Raw genomic sequence first — 25,749 nt, 5'->3', positions numbered from 1 at the left:
GCAACTTAAGCAGTCCAAATTAAAAGCTCATTAACAATTCCTGCCCGAAGATCCTGTAAATAATCGGCTAGCTAGGTCACAGAGCTTGGCTGAGAGCTCTCCTTGCAACTTGAAATTTCCAAATAAAAGTGCTTTTATTCCCTTTCATTTTGAAAAGTGTTTTCTTTGTGGTGGGGTAAGTTGGCGAGTGGCATTTTCCTAGGGGATCTAAGTAGAATAAAGTGTTAAATGTGTAGAGTGGTAGACAGGAGTAGATTGGTTCCAAACCTAGGTGTTTTCTCTGTGCAAGTGCGTTGCTTGCTGGCTTACAAGGGCACCTCTGCAACTTCCAGTCTTTTGGAAGATGTGGTTAGTAAAAGGTGTAAGATTTACGTGCTATGAAGAGAAAGTATGGAAGATCTGAGTTAAGTGATAAATATGATAGGTACCCATTGATGATTTGACTTGGGGTTTGGCTACCTTGACTTTCTTAGAACTTGAGGCAGACCTGCATGTATTCTGCAAGTGTTACCTGGTCTGTGTGGCCCATTCGCAATATAGCCTGCGGCTTTGCGGCAGTCAGTGCTTGCCCCAGTCCCTGCTTCAGTTCCTGAGTTATGAGTATTGTCAGCTGTTACCAGTGTCCCCTCCTTGAGTAAACTAGGATTCTGGATTATCCAGAGAGCCACCACTTCATGGCAATATTTCTCAGTCCAGGCTCAGATATTTTAAATGTTTATTGTCTCTAGGAGATAAACCGCTAGAGAAAATGAAATTCATCATTCCAAAATTATGTATGTTGACCATTGAAAAATGCAAGAGTTAAGGAGACCAACTGCCCACACAGTTGAAAAATCTGCTTATAACTTTTGACTCCCCCAAATTTAACTACTAATAGCTTTGACTGGAAGCCTTACTGATAACATAAGCAGTTGATTAACATATATTTTGTTATATGTATATGTACTTGCATTTAACACATTCATGACATCTTATTTTTTTCTTAAATTCTTTGGCATGTCTAGGCTGCTTGGCTTATCTGCAAGTTTTTAAAAATTGTCACGCATCTCCAAAAAAGTGTCCAGTATATTTATTGAAAAACACTCTAACATAGGAAGTAGACCCACACAGTTCAAATCTCTGTTGTTCAGAGGTCAGCTGTAGCTTCTGAAAACTGTACTGGTACTGTGCTTTCACATAGATAACTGTTATCCCAAAGTAGTTTGAGTTTAGGAGTTTGAGGTATAGTGTGGTCTTAAGTTGTTTCAAAGAGCAGCCCCCTAGGGATATGATCATTTATATTGAAATAGACTTGTTGCAGAGATGTGTATTTATCCACAGCATTGGGGCTTTCCAGCTCTCACTGAACCTTCAGCATCCCCAGCGGCCAGTCTTGGCATCTTCGAAGTAAGGAGAGGTGAGAAATCTTATTGCATGGTCAAGTTTTGGCTTGCCGTCTTCCTGATGAGTGTTTGGGCTTGGAGGGAAGGGAGTGGGGACTGGTGCACATTTTACTTTTCTGTAGCTTTTTCTGACAAAATACCACATGCTGAAAGATGACTGAAACTTATGCAAAGTTTATGAACTGGTGAGAGTTGGAGGTGGGGTATCTAGAGTTTCAAGTTCTGCCGTGATTTCTTTGTGGACATCGCACAAACACTACTTGAGGTGCAGGAATGTTGACTAGAGCTGGAATAATTCTTTGTCCTAAGAAATACACGTCTTAAGACATTAGGAAGGATCATATTTATTTGGTTTTTTTATAAATGCATTTTACAAAGGCTTTTGGGATGGTTTAATTTGGGTTGTGGATCACCTCTGGGTAGATGGTTAATTCCAGCCTATTCCCATTTTATGAGGATTTTTGGGGCTGGCTAAAAAGTTATACTCTGTTGACTGATATCCAGGATCTCAGAGGCTGTTTGTTGAATAACTGAGGTCCAGGCATTTTGCTTGGTGTTGGGCTTGTGGTGAACAAGACAACTGGTATCTCTGTCCCTAAGGAGCCTCCATGGGAGAGACAGATAGTAAAGAAGCAGTTACGAGACCTCTGAGAGGGCTCTAACAAGGTAAGTATATGTGCTCTGAGAGTACTTAGAAGGAGCTCCAACCCAGACTGGTGGGTTCAGGGAAGGCTTTATGGAGGAAGTAACCTACTCAGCTAGAACTGAATGAAGATGTGAAAAATTAAGCATAAAGGTCAGAGCTTTGTTGAGTTTGAGAAGCTGAAGTTCAGTGTGATTGAAACATATAGAACTCAGTGGGCAAGGGACAGGAGAATATGGTAAGAAATGAAGGAGGAGAGGTAAGCAGAAGCCAGGGCCTTATCAACTCTTAGGATTAAATAGTGGGTAGGAAAGAAAGATCTGGTCAACAAACTTTCTGTATAGGACCAGGTAGTAAATAGTTAGCCTTTATGGGTCTTTGTCACAACGGTTTACTCTGTTGCTATGGCACAAAAGCAGCCATAGTATGAAAATGAATGAGCATGGCTGTGCTCCAGTAAAACTTCATAAAAACAGGTGGCAGCTGGGTTTGGCCTGTGAACCAACCACTAGATCAGACCATCATAAAAGTAGTCAGAAGGTGTTGAAAAGTTTTAAGCAGCAGCCTGACTACATTTGTGTTTTGGAAAGTTTGCTTTGATTTCAATGTTCAACGTTAAGAATAGATTGGGATAGGCAGAGAGACCAGTAAGGAGGCTGTGGCAGTTACATATGGATGACATTTTACATTTTCACTATTGAAGCAATGTTTTGAGAACTAAAGATTGAGTACACCCAAATCTTTGCATCGATGTGTGTATGCTGTCCTCTTCACTAATTTTCAGTTTATCTACTTGAGCTTAAAGGATATCTACCTGAGAAATTGTTGGCAATACCAGCTCCTATTTCACAGACTAGAAAAGATGGGTGGGAAGGACAAGTTGGTGTGGAATGTATGAGAAGTTTTGGGAAACTCTTTTCTGTTGAAAAAAGTAAGAAATAAAGGTAGCCTGGGAGAGATTTTAGTCTTTGGTCTCATAGCTTACTGTCAATTACTTTGAACTTCCTGAACTGTATACACGGAGGGCGACCCATGTTCCTAAGCTTCCCAGGATGTTGCCTTATTCTTTATATGTCCTGCTTAGTCTCTCCTTTGTTTGCTTGTAGGAAACCGGTGACCTTTCTCTGGTTTTGAGAATGTCTCCTAGTTGAGTATGACGGTATGTGTCAGGTTCAGGGACCAAATAAAGTATTTGTTGAGTGTCTGATGAATTGTCTTCCTCCCCCTACAAGCTCTGGTGTGCACTGCTGGAGGGAAGCCTATAGGTTTCTGATAGCAGTGCTTATGTGACCTTGGGCAAGTGACTGACTTCTCTGAGTTTAGCTTTCATGTCTGTAAAATGGAAGGTTGGTTAAGGATTTGATGAGATGTAAACCTCCCAGCACGATGTCCTTAACTTTCGTTATTAATAGTATTTTACACAATGTTTTTAAAAAGCAGCTAGCAATCGGGTGACTTGGCCTTTGGCTTAGTACGTTTGGGGTCCTCACAGTTGTCATTGTGGCCATGGGGTAGAAATGCAGGCCCTGGCGGAGGCAGCCAGCAGACAAGAGTAAATTATAATTAAGGCACGACACTGCTTTTCACAATGGAACGTTTTCAGACAGCAGGAGTTCCATTCAGAATTCCAGAACTTTTCTTTGGGGTGGACCTTAGCCCCAGCACCATCAGTGAAGTGAACTGCGTGAGCAACTACCTGAAAGAAATTCATCAAAGTGTGACCAGTCATTTCTCCCAGTCTGTCAGGGCCATTTATTAGTGTTGCCACCCTTGTGGCCCTTCGTCTTGGTAAAGTGCCTCTTGAATGTTTTTTTTTTAAGTTACTTTTCACTGCCCCTCTGGGAAGTGGGTCAGGTGGCCAGCGTTATTGTCCTTGCTACACAAGTGGGGAAACTGAGGCCTGGGATGGTTGAGTGTGCTGTCAGCTGGTGCAGTTGCCTCCCGATGAAACTGTGTGAGTTTATTGCTGTGATTTCTCTTCCTTTGAGTGAGAGGTGTATAGTTGATGCAGAACCGTGGTCTGCCGCATGCCTTGTCCACATCTGCCCGTCTTGATCTGCGTCCGTTTATTCACTTGGTCCTGTTGGGTTTTAATTGATGACTGCTAGGAACAGGCCTGCTGGGAAGCAGATTCCCTTTGGGTCATTGTTTTTAGACCATCCCCCTTTGGGGACATTCTTGGGAGAGCCTTGGGTGACGAGAGATTGCTTTGATATGTTCAAAATTGTGCCTCGTGCCCCACAGCTACAGGTAAAATCAAAAGGCAGATAATTTATGGGAGTGTCAGAGCTGGCCGCTGGCACCTCAGGAGGCCATTAGTATGCCTGTTCAGACCCTCTGTGTCCTTGCAATTGATTCCTCTTTGCATGAGCTTGATTTGGGAAGCTGTAGATCTGTGGGTAGTGATTGGATGTGACAGTCCAAACACCGGTCCCTAAATTAATCCTTTTAATAGTATTCCTGCACCAAGGCAATGCTGCCTCACTCTCTCTAACTGGGGAGGACAGAATTGGTGGGGGGTGGGGGGGTAGGAAGAAGAGAGAAAGAAAAGAAGCTTTTCCTGGTTCTTAGGCCCTGCTCTGTTCTGACATGTTCCAGTTCCAGAGCAGCTGACGTCATAAATCGTTCAAAAGTTGCCTCCCACTTACTTTGTGCCTGGCCCTGTGCTGAGAGTACAGAAGTGAATAAAACGTGGTCCTTGCCCTTAAGGATCTAGGCCTAGTTCAGTGTTCCTCACACTTTTTAGAACTCATATACTCCTTAGATGGAGAAAAACTATGCTTTACTTTCATGCTACTTGGAATTTTAAAATGGTTTCAATGGTCCAACTTAAAGAAGTACTTTTTACACACACATACGTAACATATACCCCTACACCTATCTTCCATTATTCTCACCTGATGAAACTCCCTGAAAATTCTCATCTCCCTGAAAACGACTGGCAAGAGGAGAATCAGGTAACTAAACTCTTATAGTATAGTGAGATGAAAGTTAGGAGGTGGGAATAAACTGTGCTGCTGGGTCACTCAAGCAATCAGCTTTCTGATGAGGGGTTAGAGAAAGTTACTAGAAGGGGGAGATTTGAGCTGGGTTTTGAAGAAGGAGCAGTCATTTGCCTGATGAAAATGGAAGTACGTTTCAAAACAGAGGGAGCAGCAATTGCCAAGGCACAGATTTGTAAAAGGAAACGTCACGTTACGGGGCCTGAGCGCGAGCTGGTTGTCACCCTGCTTCCTGCCAGTTTCTTTGCTCTATGAGATGGGAAGATTTGCTCCTATGGAACTGGGTTGGAGGAGAGGCTTTGAGTTCCTTGTGCTGCAGTTGCTCTAATCCAAGACATTGCTTCCTGTTTCCGCTTTTGTACCCAGGGCTGCAATTTGTTTTTCTTCTTAGAAACAAATTTGGGTGATTTGGACAGACTTAATTATTGCTTATGGTTGAGTTTCTTTTAGTTAAAGTCATATCTTAGCTCAGAAGAAAAACTACAGTTGATATGCATTGTTAGCCCCATGGCTGATGGGAAGATCAGCCAAGTGGAGACCGTGGGCCCTCAAATGTAGGAGAGGAGAACAGAGCCCTGAAGAGCTGAGTGCATCTCAGCCTTAGTGTTCTCATGTGTGAAATGGGAATGCTGTTACCTATTTTGCTTGATGGTTGGGGGGCTTAAATGAGATGAAATATGTGAATTAACCACTGTAGTGCCTGGCTTATAGTACATTTTCAGAAAATAGTACTTTCCTTTTTCTCCTTTATTAACAATAATTCCCTTTAACTGAGATCGTACTATTGTGCAAAGCAGTTCGTACGTATTATGTGATCTAATTTAATCTTTATGAGATAGGCATTATTGTTCTAGCTATCATTACAAAGAACATGTGGTGGAGTCGGGATTTGAACCATTGTTTGTCTCATACCAGCATTTTTAACAACTACTTGTTTCTATTCCAGTTCTCCATCTTGGAAGCTGGGAAGTAGCCAGTTCTGGGTACCTCCCATCTGGGGTCAGATACTGTTCTAAGAGTGTGGGAGGAGCTTAAAGGGATGAGAGTACCATACCGTACCCTGCCCTTTCTCCATTTCTGTTCTGCTTATGGTGTGTTAGGAAACGAGCCTTTGCCCCCTCTTCTGTGCCATGGGCACAGCTGACATGCAGGTCTTTGCAAAGAGAGGTTTCTCAGCCTTGGCCCCTTAGAGGAGTTGGCCCGAGTCACTGGATGTGGCTGAGGGTTAGCAAATAGCAGGCAAATCACAAACAGGCACTTCTTTTTCCTGTGCTGTCTTGAGTGGCTGAGGTGGGCTAATTGAAGGGGAGAGGGAGCCTCCTATGGCTCCGATGTTGCTGTCAGAGTTTTGTGTTCCTGAAGGTCTTCAGCGACTTTAGCTCCGCTGGTAGTTTGGGTTTAGCAGCTGCTTCTGATGTTGGACAGAGTCTCCCTAGCCTTGTGGCGCTGAAGTAGCTAAAGTGCCAGGCCAGGAGGGCGGTGGGTTGCACGGAGGAGGAGAGTGTTTTGTTTGAGATGAGGACCTAGCATTAGAGTTCCTGCTTCCATTCTGCTTTGGGACCATCAGGAAGTCATGTAGAGGTTCCAGGCTTTTGTAGGTCTGTCAAGCTTTGTGCCACCTTCGGCAGACTAGGCCGAGCCCTCAGGCTGCTGGCCTCCCCTGTGAGACTGCAGGAAAGCTGAGGGGACAGGTGCTGGTGTCTGCTGCTGGTGCTGGGGGAGTGGCCGGAGGCTCTGAACTGGGAGTTGGGAGTCCCAGTTTCTCTTCTTACCCTTACTTGCTCTGTGAACCTTGGACTGTTCTTTTCTCTTTCTGGGGCTCATTTTCCCTGACTGATGGGACTGTGTCTCCTTTTAGGTTTTCTTTCACCTTTGACAGTCTGTGATTTTCACAGAAAGTGCTGCAGCAGTAAGAATGCATTCATTAGACTGAACATTATGATTCTCAAAGGCATTCAGTTTATTTATATTTTTCCCAGGTTATTTTTACCCGCTTGAGGCAGGGCCTGTGACTGATGAGTTGCAGACAGGTGTTACTGTGTTCTTGAGGATGCCTCTGTGGCTCAGGTGCCCGAGTACCTGTGCTGCTGCAGGTCAGATTGGGGCAGGGACTTGCCCTGAGATTCGGTGCTGGGGATGCTGCGGCTGTCCCACGTGCTTCCAGTCACCTGGACCCAGAACCTGCCTCAGTGCCATGGGGTTTCTCTGGAATGCACCTCTGCCTCCCAGTCTGGCTCCCCCACCCCACTCACCAACGTGTGGTTTGTAGAATCTTAATTCCCTGACCAGGGATTGAATCCAGGACCACAGCAGTGAAAGCCCTAAGTGCTAACCACTGGGCCACCAGGGAACTCCCCAGTCGGGCTTTTTATGGAATGGATTGAGTTCAGGGATGGTACAAACCCATACCCTCCCCAGAGATATCCCAAGTGGATGGGGAGGTGGGGTGGGAGTGGACCCCATATTTCATGATGGGCTTCTCTTCTTTTCTCTCCCCCAGGCTCCCCTGGCCTGCGTGTGGATATTAAAGGATGGCCCCCTCCTTTCGCCCTTCCTTCCCCCTCCAGTAATGGAAGGCTATAAAATGTCTATTTACCCAAGACACCAGAATGACTCCTCTGTGGTTCCACTAATCTGGTGATTTGGTGCTTCTCTGGTCTCTCAGGTAAATACGGATCGAGGCTTTTTATAAAGGCATATTATTTCCCTCATTAAATGTGTGTTTTGGCACATGCGTTATTTACCTGACCGACAGTAATGGCTGCAGAGGAGCCATTGTGTCTGTTGTGTAAATACTCTGCCCAGAGACGGTCCTCCAGGGGCTGTGGCGCGGGCCTGCGCCTCCGAATCGGGCCGTTTCCCCCTCCCCTGCCCCACGGGGAGGCTGGTCCCTTTATTTTGAGGAGAGAGAATCATTCATTTTCCTTTCTACCATAGGCTACTTACTACCTTTAATTTGCTAGAAGGAAATGGGTGTCAGAGTAAATGTGTGTAAATCTTGGTCTCGGGTGAAAGCTGGTGTGCAAATAGATATACAGAGAACATAAACGGTTCCTTTTGAGTTCTGCCCGTCAACTAGATCCCCATAGTCCCGGCTGATGGTACAGGTTATCGACTTATATTCTGCAGACTTGTGACTGAAGTATAAAGACATCAACAGAAAGGGGAAATCCCTAAGATGTCAGCAGGTAGACAGGCAGGTGGGGCACCTCTGCAAGGAGTGCAGGGGTGTTTCCGGAGCAGATGCTAGCAGTGGCAGGAGTGCCCAGTGAGGGGGCACTGGGTGGGGGCACTTAGGATGGAGACTGTGCATTGAGGGCTGGCTTTTGCCAGCCTCCGGGCAGCCTACCTTCTGTAGGCAGTACGGGATTATGGCTCCTTCATGTACTGTTCCCTATTTCACTTTTTTTTTTTTTAAATAACATTGCATGTGGCTTAAATTTTTTTTTTTTAAGTTTGAAATAGGCCAGATTTATATAAAGTTAGAAGTAGAGTGCAAAGAATTTTTTTTCCTGAACTGTTTAGTTGCCTACCTAACACTCCGTCACCCTAAATACTTTGCATGTATTTCCTACGTGCAAGGACATTCTCCTACCTAACCATAGCACAACCATCAAAATTAATGTTGATATGTTGCTTCCATTTAATCCTCAAATCCCATTCAAGTTTTGCCAGTTGTCCCAATAATGATCTTTGTAACAAAATGATCCAGTTCAAAATCATGCATTGCATTTAGTTACCAGGTCTGTTTAATCTCTGGTAGACTTTTCCCAGTAAAATTTCCATGATATTCATGACTTTGATACTTTTGAAGATTACAGGCTGGTTATTTTGTAGACTGCCTCCCTTAGGGTGGGCAGACTTAGGGTTTGTCTGGTATTTTCTCGTGATTAGATTCAGGTTATGCATCTAATGCAGGAGACCCTGGTTCGATTTCTGGGTCAGGAAGATCCACTGGAGAAAGAATAGGCTACCCACTCCAGTATTCTTGGGCTTCCCTTGTGGCTCAGCTGGTATAGACTCCGCCTGCAATGCTCCCCAGGTTGCGAAGATCCCCTGGAGAAGGGAAAGGCTACCCACTCCAGTATTCTGGCCTGGAGAATTCCATGGACTGTACAGTCTGTGGGGTCGCAGAGAGTCAAGCATGATTGAGCGACTTGCACTTCATTCCATGCAGTTTCGATAGAAATATCACAGAAATGATGCCTTGATTTTCTCATTGCATCCTGTCATGTGATGCATGATTTTGACTAATCCCATTACTGATGATGTTCATTTTGCTCACTGGATTGGGGTGATGTCTTCTAGGCTTCTGCACTGTAAACTTACTCCCTGTTAGTAAGCATTTTGTGGGTAGATACTTTGCAACTATGTGAATTCCCTTGCCAAACTTTAACTTTTAAAGTTATTCATTCATTTATTTTTATCTTAAGGCCTCATGGTTTCCTTTTTTTATTCAGTGCATAATAATCCATTAATATTATTTACTTGCCAGTGGGAGCCCTTTCAAGCTGGCTTCTGCATCCTTTGAGTGTCTCCCTGCTTTCTGGGACAACAAGATGTTCTAAGCTCATCTACAGCTTTCTCTGCTGGAGCCCTGGAATCGGCCATTTCTCCAAAGAGGGTTGTTTCTCCCTGGCCCTTCAGTAAACAGAGCTAGAAAATATATATACGTGTGTCTCTATATTTGTGTGTAGATATATACTCATCCTCACAGTTACATCTAGCTTTATTTTTATAGCATACATGTCAGAAACCTTGAGTTCAACTCCAATTCCAGTTGAAGCTATTTCCAGTTCCAGTTTGATATACAGATGTTTTTCCCTTTCCGTATTAACAGTGAGAAGCCTGGTCCCATTACCCTTGATGCAGTCCCCTTTTGGGTCAGTCCCTCTGTATGTAACTAATCTCCCTGTGTTGCCACTGCCCTTTCCCCTCTTGGGTGTTTCTTTTACCTACCCTTGGCTCCCTCACCAGGCTGCTCTGCCCTCTCCCCCAGTGGATGCCCTTCGTACCCAGCTAGGGGCTGTGTGCGCTGCATCACACCTTCCTGCCTCTTTATGAATGCTGATATCTACCCCCGCCCCCCAACACGCATACTCTTCTGTTCCTCCCACTGCAGCTGATGGAGACTTCTACTTTCCTCTCCCACAATTCATGGCTCTAAAGCTTTTAGACTGACTTTTGTAGGAAGAGAAGAGCTGCCTTCTTTTTCTTGACATGAGTTGAACTCGATTTTTAGAAGTAAGGGAAGTATGGAACCCAGTGACTGCATACATGTGGAGGCCTGGTCTACTGTCTGCTCTCAAGGCTTTTTTTTTTTTTTTTAATTCTTTAAAATTATTTTTTTATTGGGGTATAGTTGGTTTACACTATTGTGTTAGTTTTTGCTATATAGCAGAAAAGTGAATCAGCTATATGTATACATAGATTCTCTCTTTTTTGAATTTCCTTCAAAGACTTTTTACAAGAGAGAAACTTTTTGATGTGGGTGAAATCAGCTGAGAAAGGAAGCGTTGGCCATTGTGAGGACCTTTGGCTATCAATGTGTTTGTTGTCCATGGCAGGGGATAGGGCATGTATAGTATATGGTATGGGAGGTCTAGAGCAGTCTGGGGAGGCAGAAGATGTTGATGTTACTCTGAGATTGCCTTATGCATTGGGTTTATAGGCTCAAAGTATGGGGGTCCTGGGTTGGCCAGGTGGGCATAACCCAACAGGATGATAGTAATAGTGGTAAGCTAATACTTATTGAGCCCTATGTGCCAAACCCTGCTCTAATTTCACTCTCATTTAAGGAGTAGGAGCTGCTATTGTCATTTTATAGGTGAGGAATTGAACAGAACTTGTCCAAGGTGCCATGGGCAAGCAAATAAGTGGTAAAACCAGGATTCAAAGCCAGAAGTGCTCCTTAATCACGATGCTTAATTGCCTGCAGTATTTGGCAAGTTGGGTCTGATTGACCATAAACACTTTACGTAGTATATATACATACTGGAAAACATTAAAACTTTCAAAAGTACTTATACATGGCCTGGCTTATGAGGACTTAGAGAAGAGTTCTAAGGCACTGAGGGACTTTGAATGCAAACTAGAATGTATAACCTGAGCAGACTGGTGTCTCCCATGTCAGCAAGGCTTCCAATACTGTTCAGGAGTGGGTGACGTGAAGAGTTATTTTGGATTCCAGCTTTCAAAGGAGTGTTGGCCCATTTGCCTTTCCAAGGGATTCCATAATGGAACTCAAGCCAGCCTTTGTCTATCTCAGGCTCCGGATCTGGGCTGCAGGGTCGGGCTGCGTTTTTGGAGAGGCTGTGAAGCCACGGTGAAAACAAGCACTGTGCCTGTGCTGGGATCATGAAGAACTTAAAATACTTTTCAGTCCTAGTTCTACATGGGCTCTCACTATAGGAGTAGGGAAATTGTGGACCCACACCAGCATATAAATATTGTAGGTCAGTGTGTGTGTCGCAGGAGAGCTGGGATGAGAAGTAATACTTTGCATTGTCTGTGTTCACTCAGGTGGTAGTAACATCGTTGCCTTGAGGGTGCGCTGGACTTCCCGGCTGCTGGCCTCCATGCTACAGCAGGGAGTGAGTGCCCACTGCAGTCTTTCAGAGACAAGCTTTTGGATCTGTCAGAATGGGGCTTCAGAAAGCTTAAACTGTGGCTGTTTCCATATTGAGCAGCAAGATTTCTGGTTTAACTTTGAGGATTAACGTTTGAGGGAATTTGAGTATTGGGTATGAAATGGGAAAAACACAAAATTTCTGCTTTATTCCTCTTTTTTTTTTTTTTTAAGGAAGCTTGAGTTATTTGTGAGTAAAACTTAAGCTTTGATTTTTATATTTCGTTAGCTCTCTAAGGAGCAGAGATTCTGCAAATTTAAAGGGAAAACTTGAAAAGTGATTTGGATTTTTTTTTTTTTTTGCACATGTTCACTCAGAAAACTTTACTAGATTTTTAGCAATGCTCCCATTACTGCCACATCTGGGTTTTCTCTTTTTCTTCCCTATTTAAAAAAAGTCCTGCAGTCATTCAAGGCCTCTGGTAGAGAGTCTAAAGGCAGGGGAGGGAAAGGGCTGAGGCTGTTGCCAGCTGTGCTCTGCAGGCGTCATTCATTCCCCCAGGTGCCACTTACTGTCTGGGGGCTGGAGAGTCCCCAGACTATGGTGAGCAAGCTCCCTGTGTTGCCTCTGCCTGCTTTCCAATTGGAAGAAGGGAGGCGGGCATATGGAGACAGCAGGATACAGAAAGGAATGCCAGAGGCAAGTGGCTGGGAATGTAGCTGAGGAGAGAATCCTGGGCATTTTCTGCTGTTTGTCTGAGTCTACCTAACGCCCAATGCTAGCACCTTTACTGACTGCAATGGGGTCACCCCTGGGTAACTTTGGGAAACTTAGCCTTAATGGTGACTGTTGCCACCTGAGACGTGACCACAGCATTTTTGTCTCTCCTCTCTTTTGAACTTCAGAGCTCCACTTAAAGATCAAGACCAGTGCTGCATCTTGTTTTGAGATGGTCTGGGAGACTCAGAGCTGTCAGAATGCTGTGGGGGCCAGTGTTTAGGGTCTCGAGCTTCAGTCGTGAATGCTGGGGTTTAGAAAAGGGGCACAGAAACACTGGGGAGTGGTTCATGTTGTGTGAATATTCCTGAAGACTAGATGGAACAGGGCCACGGTGGGAGGGAGTAACCCAGACTCTGTTCTTTTTTTTTTTTTTTTTTCTCTTTCTTTTCCTTTTTTTTTTTAAACTTTCCCCCCCTAAGTTTTAGATGCTTCTGGATGTTCAATGCTAGCACCTTTACAGACTGGAGCAGCTCGATTTTCTTCATATTTGCTTTCAAGAGCAAGAAAAGTGCTGGGCTCTCACTTGTTTTCTCCTTGTGGTGTTCCGGAGTTCTGCTCCATATCCACCAGAAAGCTGGCGGCCCACAGCTTTGGCGCATCCATGGCGGCAATGATGTCCTTCCCTCCCCAGAGGTATCACTACTTTTTAGTGCTGGACTTTGAGGCCACGTGTGACAAGCCACAGATTCATCCTCAGGTAACTGTTGCGTCATTGCTTCAGCAAAGGTGGGGTGGGCAAGGAGGGAGGGAGGAGAGACTGGCTTTCTGGGACGCAGAGGCACTTTCTCTTGTCTTCTTGGCTTTTAGCTACTTATCTGGAGTTCCTGCCTAAGAAGCAAGACTTGCCTCAGGCATCCCAGGGCGAGGCAAACCTGAGAGGCCTCTGGAGGCAACTGGGCACACTGTCTCTCTCTGGTCTCAGCCTTTGAGAATCAGAGATTTCCTTCTGTCCCATCCTTCCTCTCTCCTTTCCCTTCCCTCCTTCCTTCTCCTGCTGCTGCTGCATGTTGTTCGAAGGAATACTGTGTTAGTCAGCCTACAAGTTGGCCCCCAGTGATCCTTGCCTCCCGATATTCCTACCTGTGGTCATTCCCCTTCCACACTGAATCAGAGCTAGCCCTGTATAGTCAATAGAGTAGCGCGGAAGACACTGTGTGACTTCTGAGGCTCAGTCATAAAAAGCATCGCAGCCCACCTTGCTCTTTCGGATCACTTGCTCTGGAAGAAGCCAGCCACCATGCTTTGAGGACACTCAAGCAGCCCTGGGGAGAGGTGCCTGTGTACAGGAACTGAGACTCTTAGCTAAAAGCCAGTATCAACTTGCTAGTGGTGTTTCCTGGCCCTGTCTCGAAGTGAATCTGCCAGCCCCAGTCAAGCCTTCAGATAACTACATCCCCAGTGGACATCTGACTTCAACCTCAGGAGAGACCCTGAGTCTGACTGACGAGCCGAGCCACTCCTGAATTCCTGGCTCATAAAAACTGTGAGAGAATGAATGATTATTGATGTTTTAAGCCACTAAGTTTTGGGATGATTTGTTACACAGCATTTGATAACTCAAACAACCGTTGTTGCACTGTTGGAAAGGAAAATTTCTTGCTTTTCTTTTTTCTTAGTTAATTACCAGCTGTGTTCAGGGATCTTTTACCTTTGAAGGTAGTGCTGTTAGGAAGCTTGCATTAGCAGCAAGAGACTCGTGTACCTGTGATACTAGAGTGCTTGGTATTTGCTTTGGGGGTGTGCCTGGGAGCTGATATGGCAGCCCATTATAGTGTGGGGGTCTTGGGTGTGCCTGACTCTAGAACTGTAACTCTTCCCTGTAGGGCTGGATTATCAGGTGTGTAATTTGGGGGTGTGTAGACATGTTGGTCTGGGAGTAGCTTTTAGTAGAGGAGGGGAAGAGGATGGTAGGAGCCCTGCAGAGGTGAAGTGGGTTCATTTCTCATGGTTGGTTTTTTCCCAGGAAAGGGTTCTATCTTTAGATAGGAGATTATTTTTCAGAAAGCAGATACCATAATGCTTTTACCTTCCCTTACTCCTCTCTTTCCTATTCTCCCTTAAGCTAGTGGTCTACTTCGGGAAAGGACTGAAAGCAGGCCTGCTAAGGCTTGAGAAGACAGGAGCCATATGAGGAGAGCGTCCTAGGGAAAGGAACTTTGCATGAGAGGGAGGATGGCCTGGGAGCTGCCTGAGCCGCTTATTTTCTCAGCCTCTTGCTCCTACCCACGCTGCAGAGTCATCTTCTCCACCTCCCCAACCTCCTGGAGATTCTGTGATAGGTGTGCTTGGGTGGTGGTTGGGAGTCTTGGTTACATAGATTCTCTGGAGTTGAGAATCAGGAGCCATACCCCAATGTGCCACATCTCCCTTGCTGATGATTGCAGGCACTGAGTAAGCCCAAGCAGGACCTGAGTCTAAAAGTCTAACACATCCCTATTGCGCAGGATTCAGCCCTCTTCTGAAGCCTCACGGTTGCTGGGTACCTTCTCAATGACATTTCCTGCTTTCTGCTTCCTGACACCTGCCTGTGTATGTTTGTTTCTGAACTTTTCAGTTAGATTGTATGCTGAGATAATGATGTAGCTTTGTGCTCTTGCCCTACAGAGGGTTCTGCCAATGTTATTGAAGATGAAGCTTGATTCATGTCTCATTTTGGTCTGTCAGTATTACCTTTCATTTCTCTTTCAAGGACATTGTTCTTTTAATTTTTCTTTTTATTAATTTATTGCAGTGCTGAAAATGTAATGCAGTGCAGACTTAAATCACTTGTATCACCAACTTCCTTCCAAGGAAGGAAGAAACCTTCTGGACCGGGTTTGAAGTTGGGCTTCCTGCTGTTCACCAGAATCTGAGCCTGATTAAAGATTATCCCCAGAGTCAATGAACCCTGATGATGTGATTCCAAGGGCACTTAAGGAATTGGCTGTCCTGGTTCATTATTAGCAAAGCATTAGCTGTTGCTGTAGAGAACTCAGGAAGAAGCATTTGCTGTCTTGCTTATCTTTAAAAGGCGAATACGAATGATCTTGGAAATTATAGACCCGTTAGTTTACTGTGATTCCAGAGAAGATACTTGACCTGATCGTCAGATAATCAATCAGCAAACAGCTAGAAGAGCATAGGGTACTGAGTAATAACTTGCATGGGTTTGTGAAGAAGAGCAAATCCTGTCAGATCAATCTAACTTCTTGCTGTGACATAGTGATGGATCTGAGTGGATCTAGGGCAAGTGATAAATGTAACGCATCTCTACTTCATTAGGTCTCTACAGTGCTGTGATCAACAGGTAGGAAGGTGAGTTTGGGGCCAGACAGCTCTGTTGTTGAACCAAGACCGCTCTCAGGAAGGGGATGGGTGGCTCAGAGTGGCTTGAGACTTACTGTTATTGGCAACTTAAAGCCCTCCTCTCTCTCTCTCTCTCTGAAAACAAACAAACAAACAAAATCTTACCTAAAGTTTGCAGGTGGTGGAGTCCTGACAGAATTCAGAGAAAGTTGGAAGGTGGATTGGAAAAGTTGTCAGTCCCAGATAACACCGTGTCCTTCCACTGAGCTCTTCACAGGTCAGGTTCTCATTATAGCCTCTGCATTGTTTAGGTCTTTTGATCAACATGGCTAGTGAAGGAATTGGAGAGAAGCTTAGGATAAGAGGAACAAGAATCATTAAAGGCACAAAAATTAAGACTTAGAAAAAAAAATTTAATATACTTTTAGTGACTGATTTTTTTGTCCAGACCGAGAAGGAGTTGTTCCAAGGAGAATGATAATAACTTGCTCGTCATTTTAATAAAGACCAAAAAAGAATTTGAATGGGAGCAGGAAAGATTGAGATTTGGGATGAGTGTCTGCTTCTAGACATGACAGTGAAAGAACCTGAATATGTTGTACAGGTTAGGTCCGTTCTCCCTAGTGGCTTGGTGACTGTCCACCTGCAGAGATACTTCACAGGCAAGCTCTGCATGCCTCCTGGGGATACATTTGGACTGTGAATCAGAACCACCCCAGCTCCTCTCCTGCCTGGCTCCCAAGAGTTGAACTCTTGAGAATGCTTGAGCACAGTGCACTTCTGATTCTTCTGGGAGTGTATCATATCCCTCATTTGTGTAGGAGGCAGGAACAAGTTTTGGGCCAGGGCCTCTCTGGAGTCTTGGCGTGGGGTTCATTTCCCTCATCCGGGTCTGCCATTCAGAAGTCCCTGAGTCAGCTTGTAGGGACTATCCAAAAGGATTGCTACCATACAAACGGACAGGCGCAAACTCAGTTGTACTTAACAATACTGATTGTAAATATGGTAAAACATCTGGTATTTTCCATTTGTCATAATTTTTGCTGTTTACTTTTGCACTTTGTTCAGATTGCTGAAACTGGAATGGCTGGTTGGCCAGTAACAGGCTTTCGCCTTTCTGGTATTTGCACTCATTTTGTTTTATGTGTTTTGATTCAGATTGACATGATAGGTATAGGTTGAATATGAGACTATTTCTCATTTGAAGATATATTTTCACGTAATTTAGGTGGATTACCATGTTTTAGAGACTCAGAACGTGAGGTATACAATTCCTTTCTTGCCTCAGGAATTGTTTCTTGACGTGAAAGTAGGTTTTTATCTGGTTGAGAATCGTGACTGCCTTGTCCTCAATCAGCAAGAGTTCACGTTGCTCTTCTTGGTGTGGATGTGCATCAGATGATGGCGGCTGTGACCCTGAAGCCCAAGGAGCAGCCTGAAAGCTTTGGTGGGAACTTTAATTGTGCTGCTTTAACCTGGGGGCAAGTTCTCTCACCACCTCAGTGTTCAGAAAAGCCCGAAGCAAATGTAAGTGAGGGAAATGAGGGGTAGGCCACGAAACATGGGGAGGAGGAAGTAACCTGGGCTGTCCGGATAACTAGGGAGGGGTAGCCCAGGGCTCCTCTCTGGGAGCGCACGTGCTGGTTGCCCCTCCCCTCCCTCCTGGAGTTTGTCCATCAGGCTCAGTCAGGCCCCAAGGTGCAGTCTTTTCCTCGCTGCTCCGCAGCAGCCCCACTGACTGTTTTCCTTCCCATCTGTATTCAAGTGCCCATAACTTTGGAGGAAAATGACCTTTGGGGTTGAGGTTTTCTAGTGTTTGCTCTTTGTCCACAGGGACTTTTTTTTTTTTTTTTTTTTAAGGAAACCTTGAAGAGACTCCATCTGCATTTTGAGTTAGAACTATGAGTAAAGGCATTTCTTTTTTATAGAAAGTTGTCCAGATGCTGGGTTATTTGGGGAGGGCAGGGTTGGGGGAGGGTTGATGGTGACAGGAGAAGGGATAATATAGAAGAGGGGCATTTGGTGGATTTTTGGTGTGATTTGAAGCTGACTCCTCATTATTAGTCTTGTGAAAGAGACACTTTGGAAAACTTCACAGGAAATTGATTACGATCACTACAGATCACACTATATTGGTCTCCTTCTCCTCCATTCGAGGCTGGGCAGCAGGAGGCCCCTACCCCCTCTACCCGCCCCCCCCCCGCCCCCCACCCACCTGATACACACACATTGCTGTTGCTCTGTATTCAGCTTCTTCCCTTCTCTGCTCCTGGTTCCTGCACTTTGCAAGTGGATGGAAAGGTCATTCCCTAGAGAAAGAACTCACCCCTTCTTGCCTTTCACTCGTCCTGGTCCAGGTTCCTCCAAGTGGGAGGGGTCAGGTCAGGCTCTTTAGCAGAAGGGCCCGGTTGCTGGGTTGCGGTCCATCTGCCCATGGCCCCAGTCAGCCCGCCTCCTTTTTCTGTACAGACAGGCGAAGGCGCTGACGCTATTCTATTCTTCTAAACTGGGAAATGAAATGCAAAACCGACGTTAATGTAACATTATGGTTGAGATTAAATGCACCAAAATCAGGAAATTCAAAGTTATGCTTCCCACAGCAACTATAACTCAGCCTCATCTGGCGTGTGTAGTATTTTGTGTTAGTGCGGATGGTGTTATATGTTAAGACATTAAAGTTAACACCATAAGCAGAGCACAAAATGCTTGAGGGGGCTGAGTTATGATGACTGTGTGAGCCGTAAGTGTTCTTGCATAGGCTCTCAACTCCTGGAATAATTTTTCCCCTGCCCATCAGACCAATTATTGCCTTTCTTCGTAGTTATATGTCTGCTTTAGCACATCTCTTCTTCCAGGGTCACTATAAATGAATTCCTCTATTGGTGGCCAGTGATGGGTGGGAATGGGGCAGCCCACTAGGCCCTTTTGTCCTTTTTGTTGCTGCTTCCATAAATGTGGTGCCTCCCCTGCCCCCTCCCCGGGCCCCGCCTCCACAGGCTGCAGTTTCCTGGTGGTCCCTCATCGGGATGGGCCTCCCAAGGCTCTCACTGTGGCTCCTCACTAGTGCTCCCTGAATGGGAACAAGCATTTGCTGTGTCCGGGTCTTGGCCCTGTTGAAACTTCAAGTGAAAGCCGAACGGGCCTTCTTTATTCGGAGCAGACATAGCAATGGGAAAGTAAAATATACACCTCGGGGAGCGGGGCACCGGTGCCTGGTGGTGCTCTCTGGTGTGTCTGGCATAGCAGAGGTGCAGTCGCAGTGGGTTTATTTGCACTGTTCAGTCTGCCCCTCTGCCTTCCCCAGGGTTTATACCTTTAACCTGCCCTAGTGTGTAGCTAGGCTCTGGAGTTGCCTGGGGGTGGGACCAGGAACTTTCCTTGGGAAGCGCTGGGTCACTGGTAACAAAATCAACCACGTAATTTAGTGCAAATCAGGAGACATTTCCCCCAGCCTGTTATTATCTGGTGGCCTCTCCAGGGCTGAAACAGCTGTTGGAATGCAGATTTTGTTAGACACTGGGCTAAGGTTGTTGGTGGGGAAGAGCTCTAAAGAATGGGGCCATTGATGAATGGTGAATGAAATCAGGGATTGTAAACGAACAGTGACACTGAGCTGCCTTTTAAGGTTTTTGTTGGACATGACAAAACCAACCAAGTCTGTAAAAGAATAGGACCTCATGGTAACCACCTTAGAGGCAATGAAAAAGCCTCTTTTTACTTTCTGGATAAAACCTTCAACCTCTATGTTAGATGCCAGGATATAAAAACAAGAAATGGTTCCTGCCCTCAAGGGGCTCATAGTCAAGGAACATGATAACCACCATCGCCTGGGTGAGTACTTGGCACAGTGGGCGCACAGAGCAGGGGAACGGTCAGCCCTGCTTCTGGAGGGGTCGCATAGCTCCCCATTAAGGAAAGCCAGGAGGTCAGGAGTGCCAAGTGGACCCAAGGGCTCTCAGAACTGCTCTAGCAGGAACAAAAGAAGGTGCTCACAGAATGCGCCAGGACCAACTGACCGAAGTCTGAAAAAACTGAGCTGGATTGCAAGCTTGCTTGTGTGGATGTTGAAAATGAGGGAGAGGGAGGATGAAGACTTTGAACTGGCAATTTTTTTCTTTTCTTTTTTTTTTCTGTGCCACGTGGCTTGTGGGATCTTTCAGGCCTCAACCAGGGATTGAACCCAGGCCCTGAGAGCATTGAGTCCTAACCACTGGACCACCAAGGAAGTCCCAGAACCCAGCCAATGATTTCACCATTTGGCTAGTAGGATTGTCTGTATCATTATTATGGTATTTTTCACATTCAAGAACATCAGTGAGACTGTGAAAGCTACAGAAGGTTTAAGAGAATTTTATGCAATAAAAGTGTGAGAGGCAGAAGGGTGAGGGTCAAATAGAAATATGTGAGCTGAGGCCCTGAGGCATTGTCAGGGAGCTGCCCCAGAAGGTAGCGCTGGGCTGGACTGTGAGGTCTCTAGGGAGAGGCAAGGGCTAGGGGACGACATCACCCCCAACCCTCTGCTCCCAGTACTGGCAGTTAGGATCTGAATCTGCTAGGCATCCCATGGGAAGACCTCCTCCATAGACTGGGGAGGTTTATACCCTTCAAACAGATAAATGGCTGGCTGACTTAACACTGAGAACAGAAGGAAGGAGGGAAGGATTAATGAAGAGGCAGGAGGAGAGAAATGACTTGCTACAGACTGGAGAGGGTGGAAGGTGGGGACAAAATGAGCTGTCCGTATGAGCAGCAGCAACAGGTAACAGCCACAGAAAGAAAGCCGGTGCTTTGGGAAGGGGAAGGGGGAGTGAAATCCTGAGGAGCGTGTAGGGTTGGTCTTGGGCTTCACTTCACTTCTCCCTGCCCCCGACCTGTCTTGTTTTTCCTCTCCCCTCTGTTGATTACATTTCGTACTTTGTAGACCGGAATCGGTTGTCTGACATGAGGAAAACGGATATTAGGAGGTGCTTCCTCCATCTCTGTGTCTTGTTGGGAAAAAGGATCCTGCATCATTTTGATTAAGATGCTTTGAAATGATTATTTTTTATCCCCTTATCCTAGGTGTTCACAATACTTAAAAAGCTCCCACAGTCATACATTTATGTGATGAGTTTTGAGCTCTAGCTGTGGAACTTGAGTCATTGCCTAAAAGCCTGGAACAAGAGTGTTCCCAGATTGACATCAGCCAACCCCACCCCCACCCCTGCCCCCAGGCTGGCAGGTCTGCAGCAGAAGGGTGAGCAGGCTAGGACAGGCACAGATGGTTTGTGTGTGTTGAGTGCTGCTATGGGCAAAGCCTGGTTAGGTACTGGGAGAATCAGAAAGGAGGGAGGAGGACTCTGGAGGGGAAGTCAAGCATTATGGAAGCTCTTAGCTTGAAGTAAAACTGCCTTGGAATGGGCTTGTTTAGACCCTGACCCTCCCGTCTAGTCAAGGCTATGGTTTTTCCAGCGGTCATGTATGGATATGAGAGTTGGACTATAAAGAAAGCTGAGCGCCAAAGAATTGATGCTTTTGAACTATGGTGTTGGAGAAGACTCTAGAGAGTCCCTTGAACTGCAAGGAGATCCGACCAGTCCATCCTAAAGGAGATCAGTCCTAGGTGTTCATTGGAACGATTGATGTTGAAGCTGAAACTCCAACACTTTGGCCACCTGATGCGAAGAGCTGACTCATTTGAAAAGACCCTGATGCTGGGAAAGATTGAGTGTAGGAGGAGAAGGGGACGACAGGGGATGAGATGGTTGGATGGCATCATCGACTTGATGGACATGGGTTTGGGTGGCCTCCAGGAGTTGGTGATGGACAGGGAGGCCTGGCGTACTGTGGTTCATGGGGTTGCAGAGTCGGACACGACTGAGCAACTGAACTGAACTGAACTGTCTGTAGTGGCCAGTAGCAGATCTTGGTCCATGGTAGTAAATGTCTGTTGTGTGAGTTCCACTGTTCCAGTGCCCTGGTCGGTGTCTAATCCAGGGGAGGCCCTTCCAGCCAAGGGCTTGTCTGAAGGCTAACTGCTAGCAGAGGCTCTCACTGGGAGGTGCTGATGTTGCTGAAAGAAAGGACGTGCAGAGTCCACAGTAAGGTTGATAAAGTAAAATCGGCAAGCCAGGAAAGGAAGTGTGAATGTTGTTGAGTGGAAGAAAGGAAACAGAAGTAGATGTCGTTAGCCAGTGTTCAAGGGAATGGAAGGGAAGGTGTTCCAGGGGGTTAAATATGGGCAGAGGGAATCCGGTTAGAAGCTATTACTTGAAAGTGGGTTAGTGGGTTGGACTAAGGTGGTGATGGTGGGAATGGAGAAGAGTTTTGTGTTGTAGCCCTTAGATCTGCTGGGAAAGAAACAAGCTTGAGAACCATACTCTTTAGTAGCTCATAGCTTTTTGGGGTACTGGTGGGGTCTGGTTGTCAGTAGTGCTAAGAGATTTGATGAGGAGTGGAGAGCAGAAACCCACAGTGGTTATAAATGGAGTGCTCTGCAATGAAGGCCTGTGTCAGGGACGCCTGACATAGGTGAGCTTAGTGATGTAGGCAGTTACTTTACTCCTGTGGTATCTGTTTGATGAACTGTTTGACCATGTCCTTTGGGAAGTAGATGGTGATGGTGGATAGGACGGTAATTGGCTGAAAAGCTTGGAATCTTGCTCTACCAGTGTGATAAACTGAGGGCCATGGCTTGAAATTACAGTGTCTGAAATGGAGTTCAGGGGCTCTGTATTGATCACAGTCTGGGCTCCCGACCTCTCCCCAGCACTGCTGCTGCTACTGCTGCTAAGTCGCTTCAGTCATGTCCGACTCTGTGCGACCCCATAGACGGCAGCCCACTAGGCTCCTCTGTCCCTGGGATTCTCCAGGCAAGAACACTGGAGTGGGTTGCCATTTCCTTCTCCAATGCATGAAAGTGAAAAGTGAAAGTGAAGTCACTCAGTCTTGCCCGATTCTTGGCGACCCCATGGACTGCAGCCTACCAGGCTCCTCCGTCCATGAATTTTCCAGGCAAGAGTACTGGAGTGGGTTGCCATTGAATGCAAAACCAACTGATCTGCTGAAAGGGATTGGTAGCTGGAGATGGAGGAGGCGGGACTGATGCCTGGGAGGAAGCATGCCATTTTGATAAGGTCTCCTTTCACTAGAGAGGTAAGGTGACCAGAGAAACAATGCCAGGGGCAGGCCTTAGAGGAAGTTCATGGTATCATGTGGAGGTGGTGAGGTGTCTCCAGCTCGGGGCCTCAGGCTATTGTAGGAATTGCTGTTATCCTGCTCTACATCTGTGGCCAGTGTTAGGCTTAATCAGGACCAGGGGCATAAAGAAAGCTCCTGGGTGATATCTGTAATGAGAGGTCTTCCTTGGAGAGGTATCCAGCCCCACGTTTTGATTCATTTTTCTGAAGAGAGTGGTATGATGAGTGCTCTGTGGGTAGCTGATGCCCTGGGTCTTGATCACGTTATTGAAAGGAGCAGGCATTGCCTTGGCAGGAGAACCTCTTGCAAGCTTCCTAACAGAAATGTGTCAACTTGCTCTACACAGTTCTGGGGTGTGACATGCCAGCTTTTCCACCGTGGATCTCTGCAGCCAGGAGAATGAAATGTCTGATGGCAGAAGCCAGGAGTGGTTGGCAGATACAAAGGGCTCACCTGAGGAGCTTGAAAGTGGGCTGAGCAAGGGTTTATTCTGAGAGTCAAGAACCCTGGGCTCTGATGTTCTTTTGTCAGTATCTCTGTGATAAGGACTTAGTCACACAGATATTCTAGACTATACCTTGGCTAAAATGTGGTCTGAGAACCAGTGGCATCCCCATCCCCTGGGATCTTGTTAGAAATACGGAATATCAGGCCCTTGTCGTTCAGTTGTTCAAGTCGTGTCTGACTCTTTTGTGACCCCCATGGACTGTAACCAGGCTCCTCTGTCCATGGGGTTTTCCAGGCAAGAATACTGGAGTGGGTTGCTATTTTATTCTCCAGGGAATCTTCCCGGACCAGGGATTGAACCCAGGCCACCTGCGCTGGTAGGTAGATTCTTTACCACTGAGCCACCTGGGAAGCCCATTATTAGGCCCAGCATTAGATAGAATGTATTTTGACAAGATGTCAGGTAATTTGAAGTCTGAGAAACACTGCTCTACTCCACCAGTGGTTCTCAAACTTCAACAAGTCTTAGAATTACCTGGAAGCTTTTTAAAACACAGATCGCTGGGTCTACCCTCAGGATTTCTGATTCAGAAAGTCTGGATTGGAGGCCAGAAACTTGCATTCTCATAAATTCCCAGGAGATGGGAATTTATGCTGCCTGTAAGGGAGCGTGCTTTTAAGTCACTGGCCACCTTAGCTTTCCTGTCTATAAAATAGGGCAGTGATGCCTGCCTTATGGAGATGTGGATTCCAATGAGCCAGTGTGCGAGAGAAGTGTTCAGGCAATGTGGACAAGATGCCAGTCTGCGTCACTTGCTTACTGGTCAGTGATTTTGAAAATCTGCCGTCATGGCAGCACAGGTGTTTCCCTGGCCTGGCTTCTGGCTGTTGGGCACACACAGAGAGCAGGGGATCTATGAAGCTCCCTTGGGGGATGCTGTCTTCTGTGAAGAGACGAGCGGCCCCTGGGACTGTGAATGGGGATTACTGTGCAAGGCTTCCTGAAGCCCAACTAGCCTCTCTGGGCTTCTCTTCTAGTTGCCTGGCCAGAGCCCGCTCTCTGCCTGAGTGGGCCTGGTCTGCCTTGATCACCTGTTACTCAGCCCCACCTCTTCACTCCTGGTTAGTGGGTCTTCAGTACAATATTTGCATTGATTGGAAAAAATGGACTTTGTCAAACCAAGCCCTTAATTCATCTTTTGTGTTACATAACTTTCCCCACCCTATTGGGTGATTAACTGAACAGGCTTTGGCTGCAGCATGTGCCCTCGTGCCAGAATGTGGACTCTCAACCTCCCCTCAAAGTGAGGTGAACTGAGGCAGAGGCTGTTCTATGAGAAGCAGTAAAGCAGAGTGCTTAGGAGCAGGGACTCCAGAAATGGACCCTCTGGATCCGAGTCTGGTGTCCGCCACCAGTATGCGGTGCAGTATGACCTGCCTTGAGTGAGTTACTTGTACTTTGTATGCCTTAGTTGGCATTATTGGCTAAACGGGATTAATAATAGTACCAATCTTATAGGACTATTGGGAGGATAAAATATAAGAGCTTAGAACTGTGCCTGGCATGCATGTAATAGCTATATGGGTCAGCTCCTGTTAGGAGAATTCCTACTAATGTTATTTTGACTCATGGCCTCATAGTAAGCTATTGGGGTACAGCAGGTAGCTGGGAGGCAGGCCCTCCTTCCCTGGGGAGCATAAAGAGAGCCTGCAGGTCTTCTATCAACATGTAGACGGAGCCACAGCACTATCCAAAGAGTTTTTCCCTCCATTAGAATGGTAAGTTGAATTTGGCGCCCTTCCACTTCCATGCCCTCCTGTAGTGCTGCCCCTGGGGGACCTCTCCTGCACACAACCTGAGATTTGTTTAAATTAATTCCCGGACAAATGTAGGTATACAGGTAGCTATAAAGAAATCATTTGGTTGTTTGCTGCCCGGAAGGGTCAGCTTCACAGAGGCCACTAATATCAGAAGTTATTTACAATTGAGTATCTGAAGATGTTTAAACTGAGGCTGATTCAGAGTCATGTGTGTGTAGGCACCAGCTTGTACACCCCTGGGTGAGGATGTAGTTTCTAAGATTTTTGGTCTCCTTCATTTATTGGTATTATATGTTTTTAAAAATTCAGATTTCAGTAAAATCTGAATTGTAATTCAGTTTGCACTTCCCCCCCCCACCCCCGCCGCCGTAAAGAACAGCAGTCTCTATTTTCACCCTCTTTTCTATATTTTAATTGCTTTGGGGTCTGTGGGAATGGGTGAAGACAGACGTGTAGGTGAAAAATCAGCCTTGTACAGCTTCAATTTTTTACCCTTCCTTGTCCTGAAACTTCGAGCATCAGCTCTCATCTGTCAAAGTGTAAATCAGCAATTAAAACCCAAACAGCCAAATGCCAAAGATGACCTGAAGCACAAAGCAACTGACAAACAAGTCCGGACAAATCGACGGGTAATTTATAAG

The 25,749-nt window shown here is 46.0% G+C and overlaps 1 protein-coding gene across 11 annotated transcripts in view; it reads left to right on the top strand.

Moving 5' to 3' along the window:
* ERI3 (ERI1 exoribonuclease family member 3) overlaps positions 1–25,749 on the top strand; it is a 132,624-nt gene that overhangs the window by 1,479 nt on the left and 105,396 nt on the right. For 5 of the 11 annotated variants that reach the window (XM_018043294.1, XM_018043249.1, XM_005678556.3 and 2 more), the window contains exons 2-3: positions 1,321–1,396; positions 12,796–13,073. In XM_018043294.1, the coding sequence (XP_017898783.1) occupies positions 12,819–13,073 (255 nt within the window). In that variant the 5' untranslated portion in view covers positions 1,321–1,396; positions 12,796–12,818. Of the gene's footprint in view, positions 1–1,320; positions 1,397–7,522; positions 7,693–12,795; positions 13,074–25,749 lie in introns of those variants that run through there. The other 6 variants (XM_018043277.1, XM_018043259.1, XM_018043286.1 and 3 more) reach the window with 3 other exon arrangements.

The sequence above is a fragment of the Capra hircus genome, chromosome 3, assembly GCF_001704415.2.
Source record: "Capra hircus breed San Clemente chromosome 3, ASM170441v1, whole genome shotgun sequence".
Taxonomy (NCBI): Eukaryota; Metazoa; Chordata; class Mammalia; order Artiodactyla; family Bovidae; genus Capra; species Capra hircus.
This window is presented reverse-complemented; position numbering and strand designations above follow the sequence as displayed.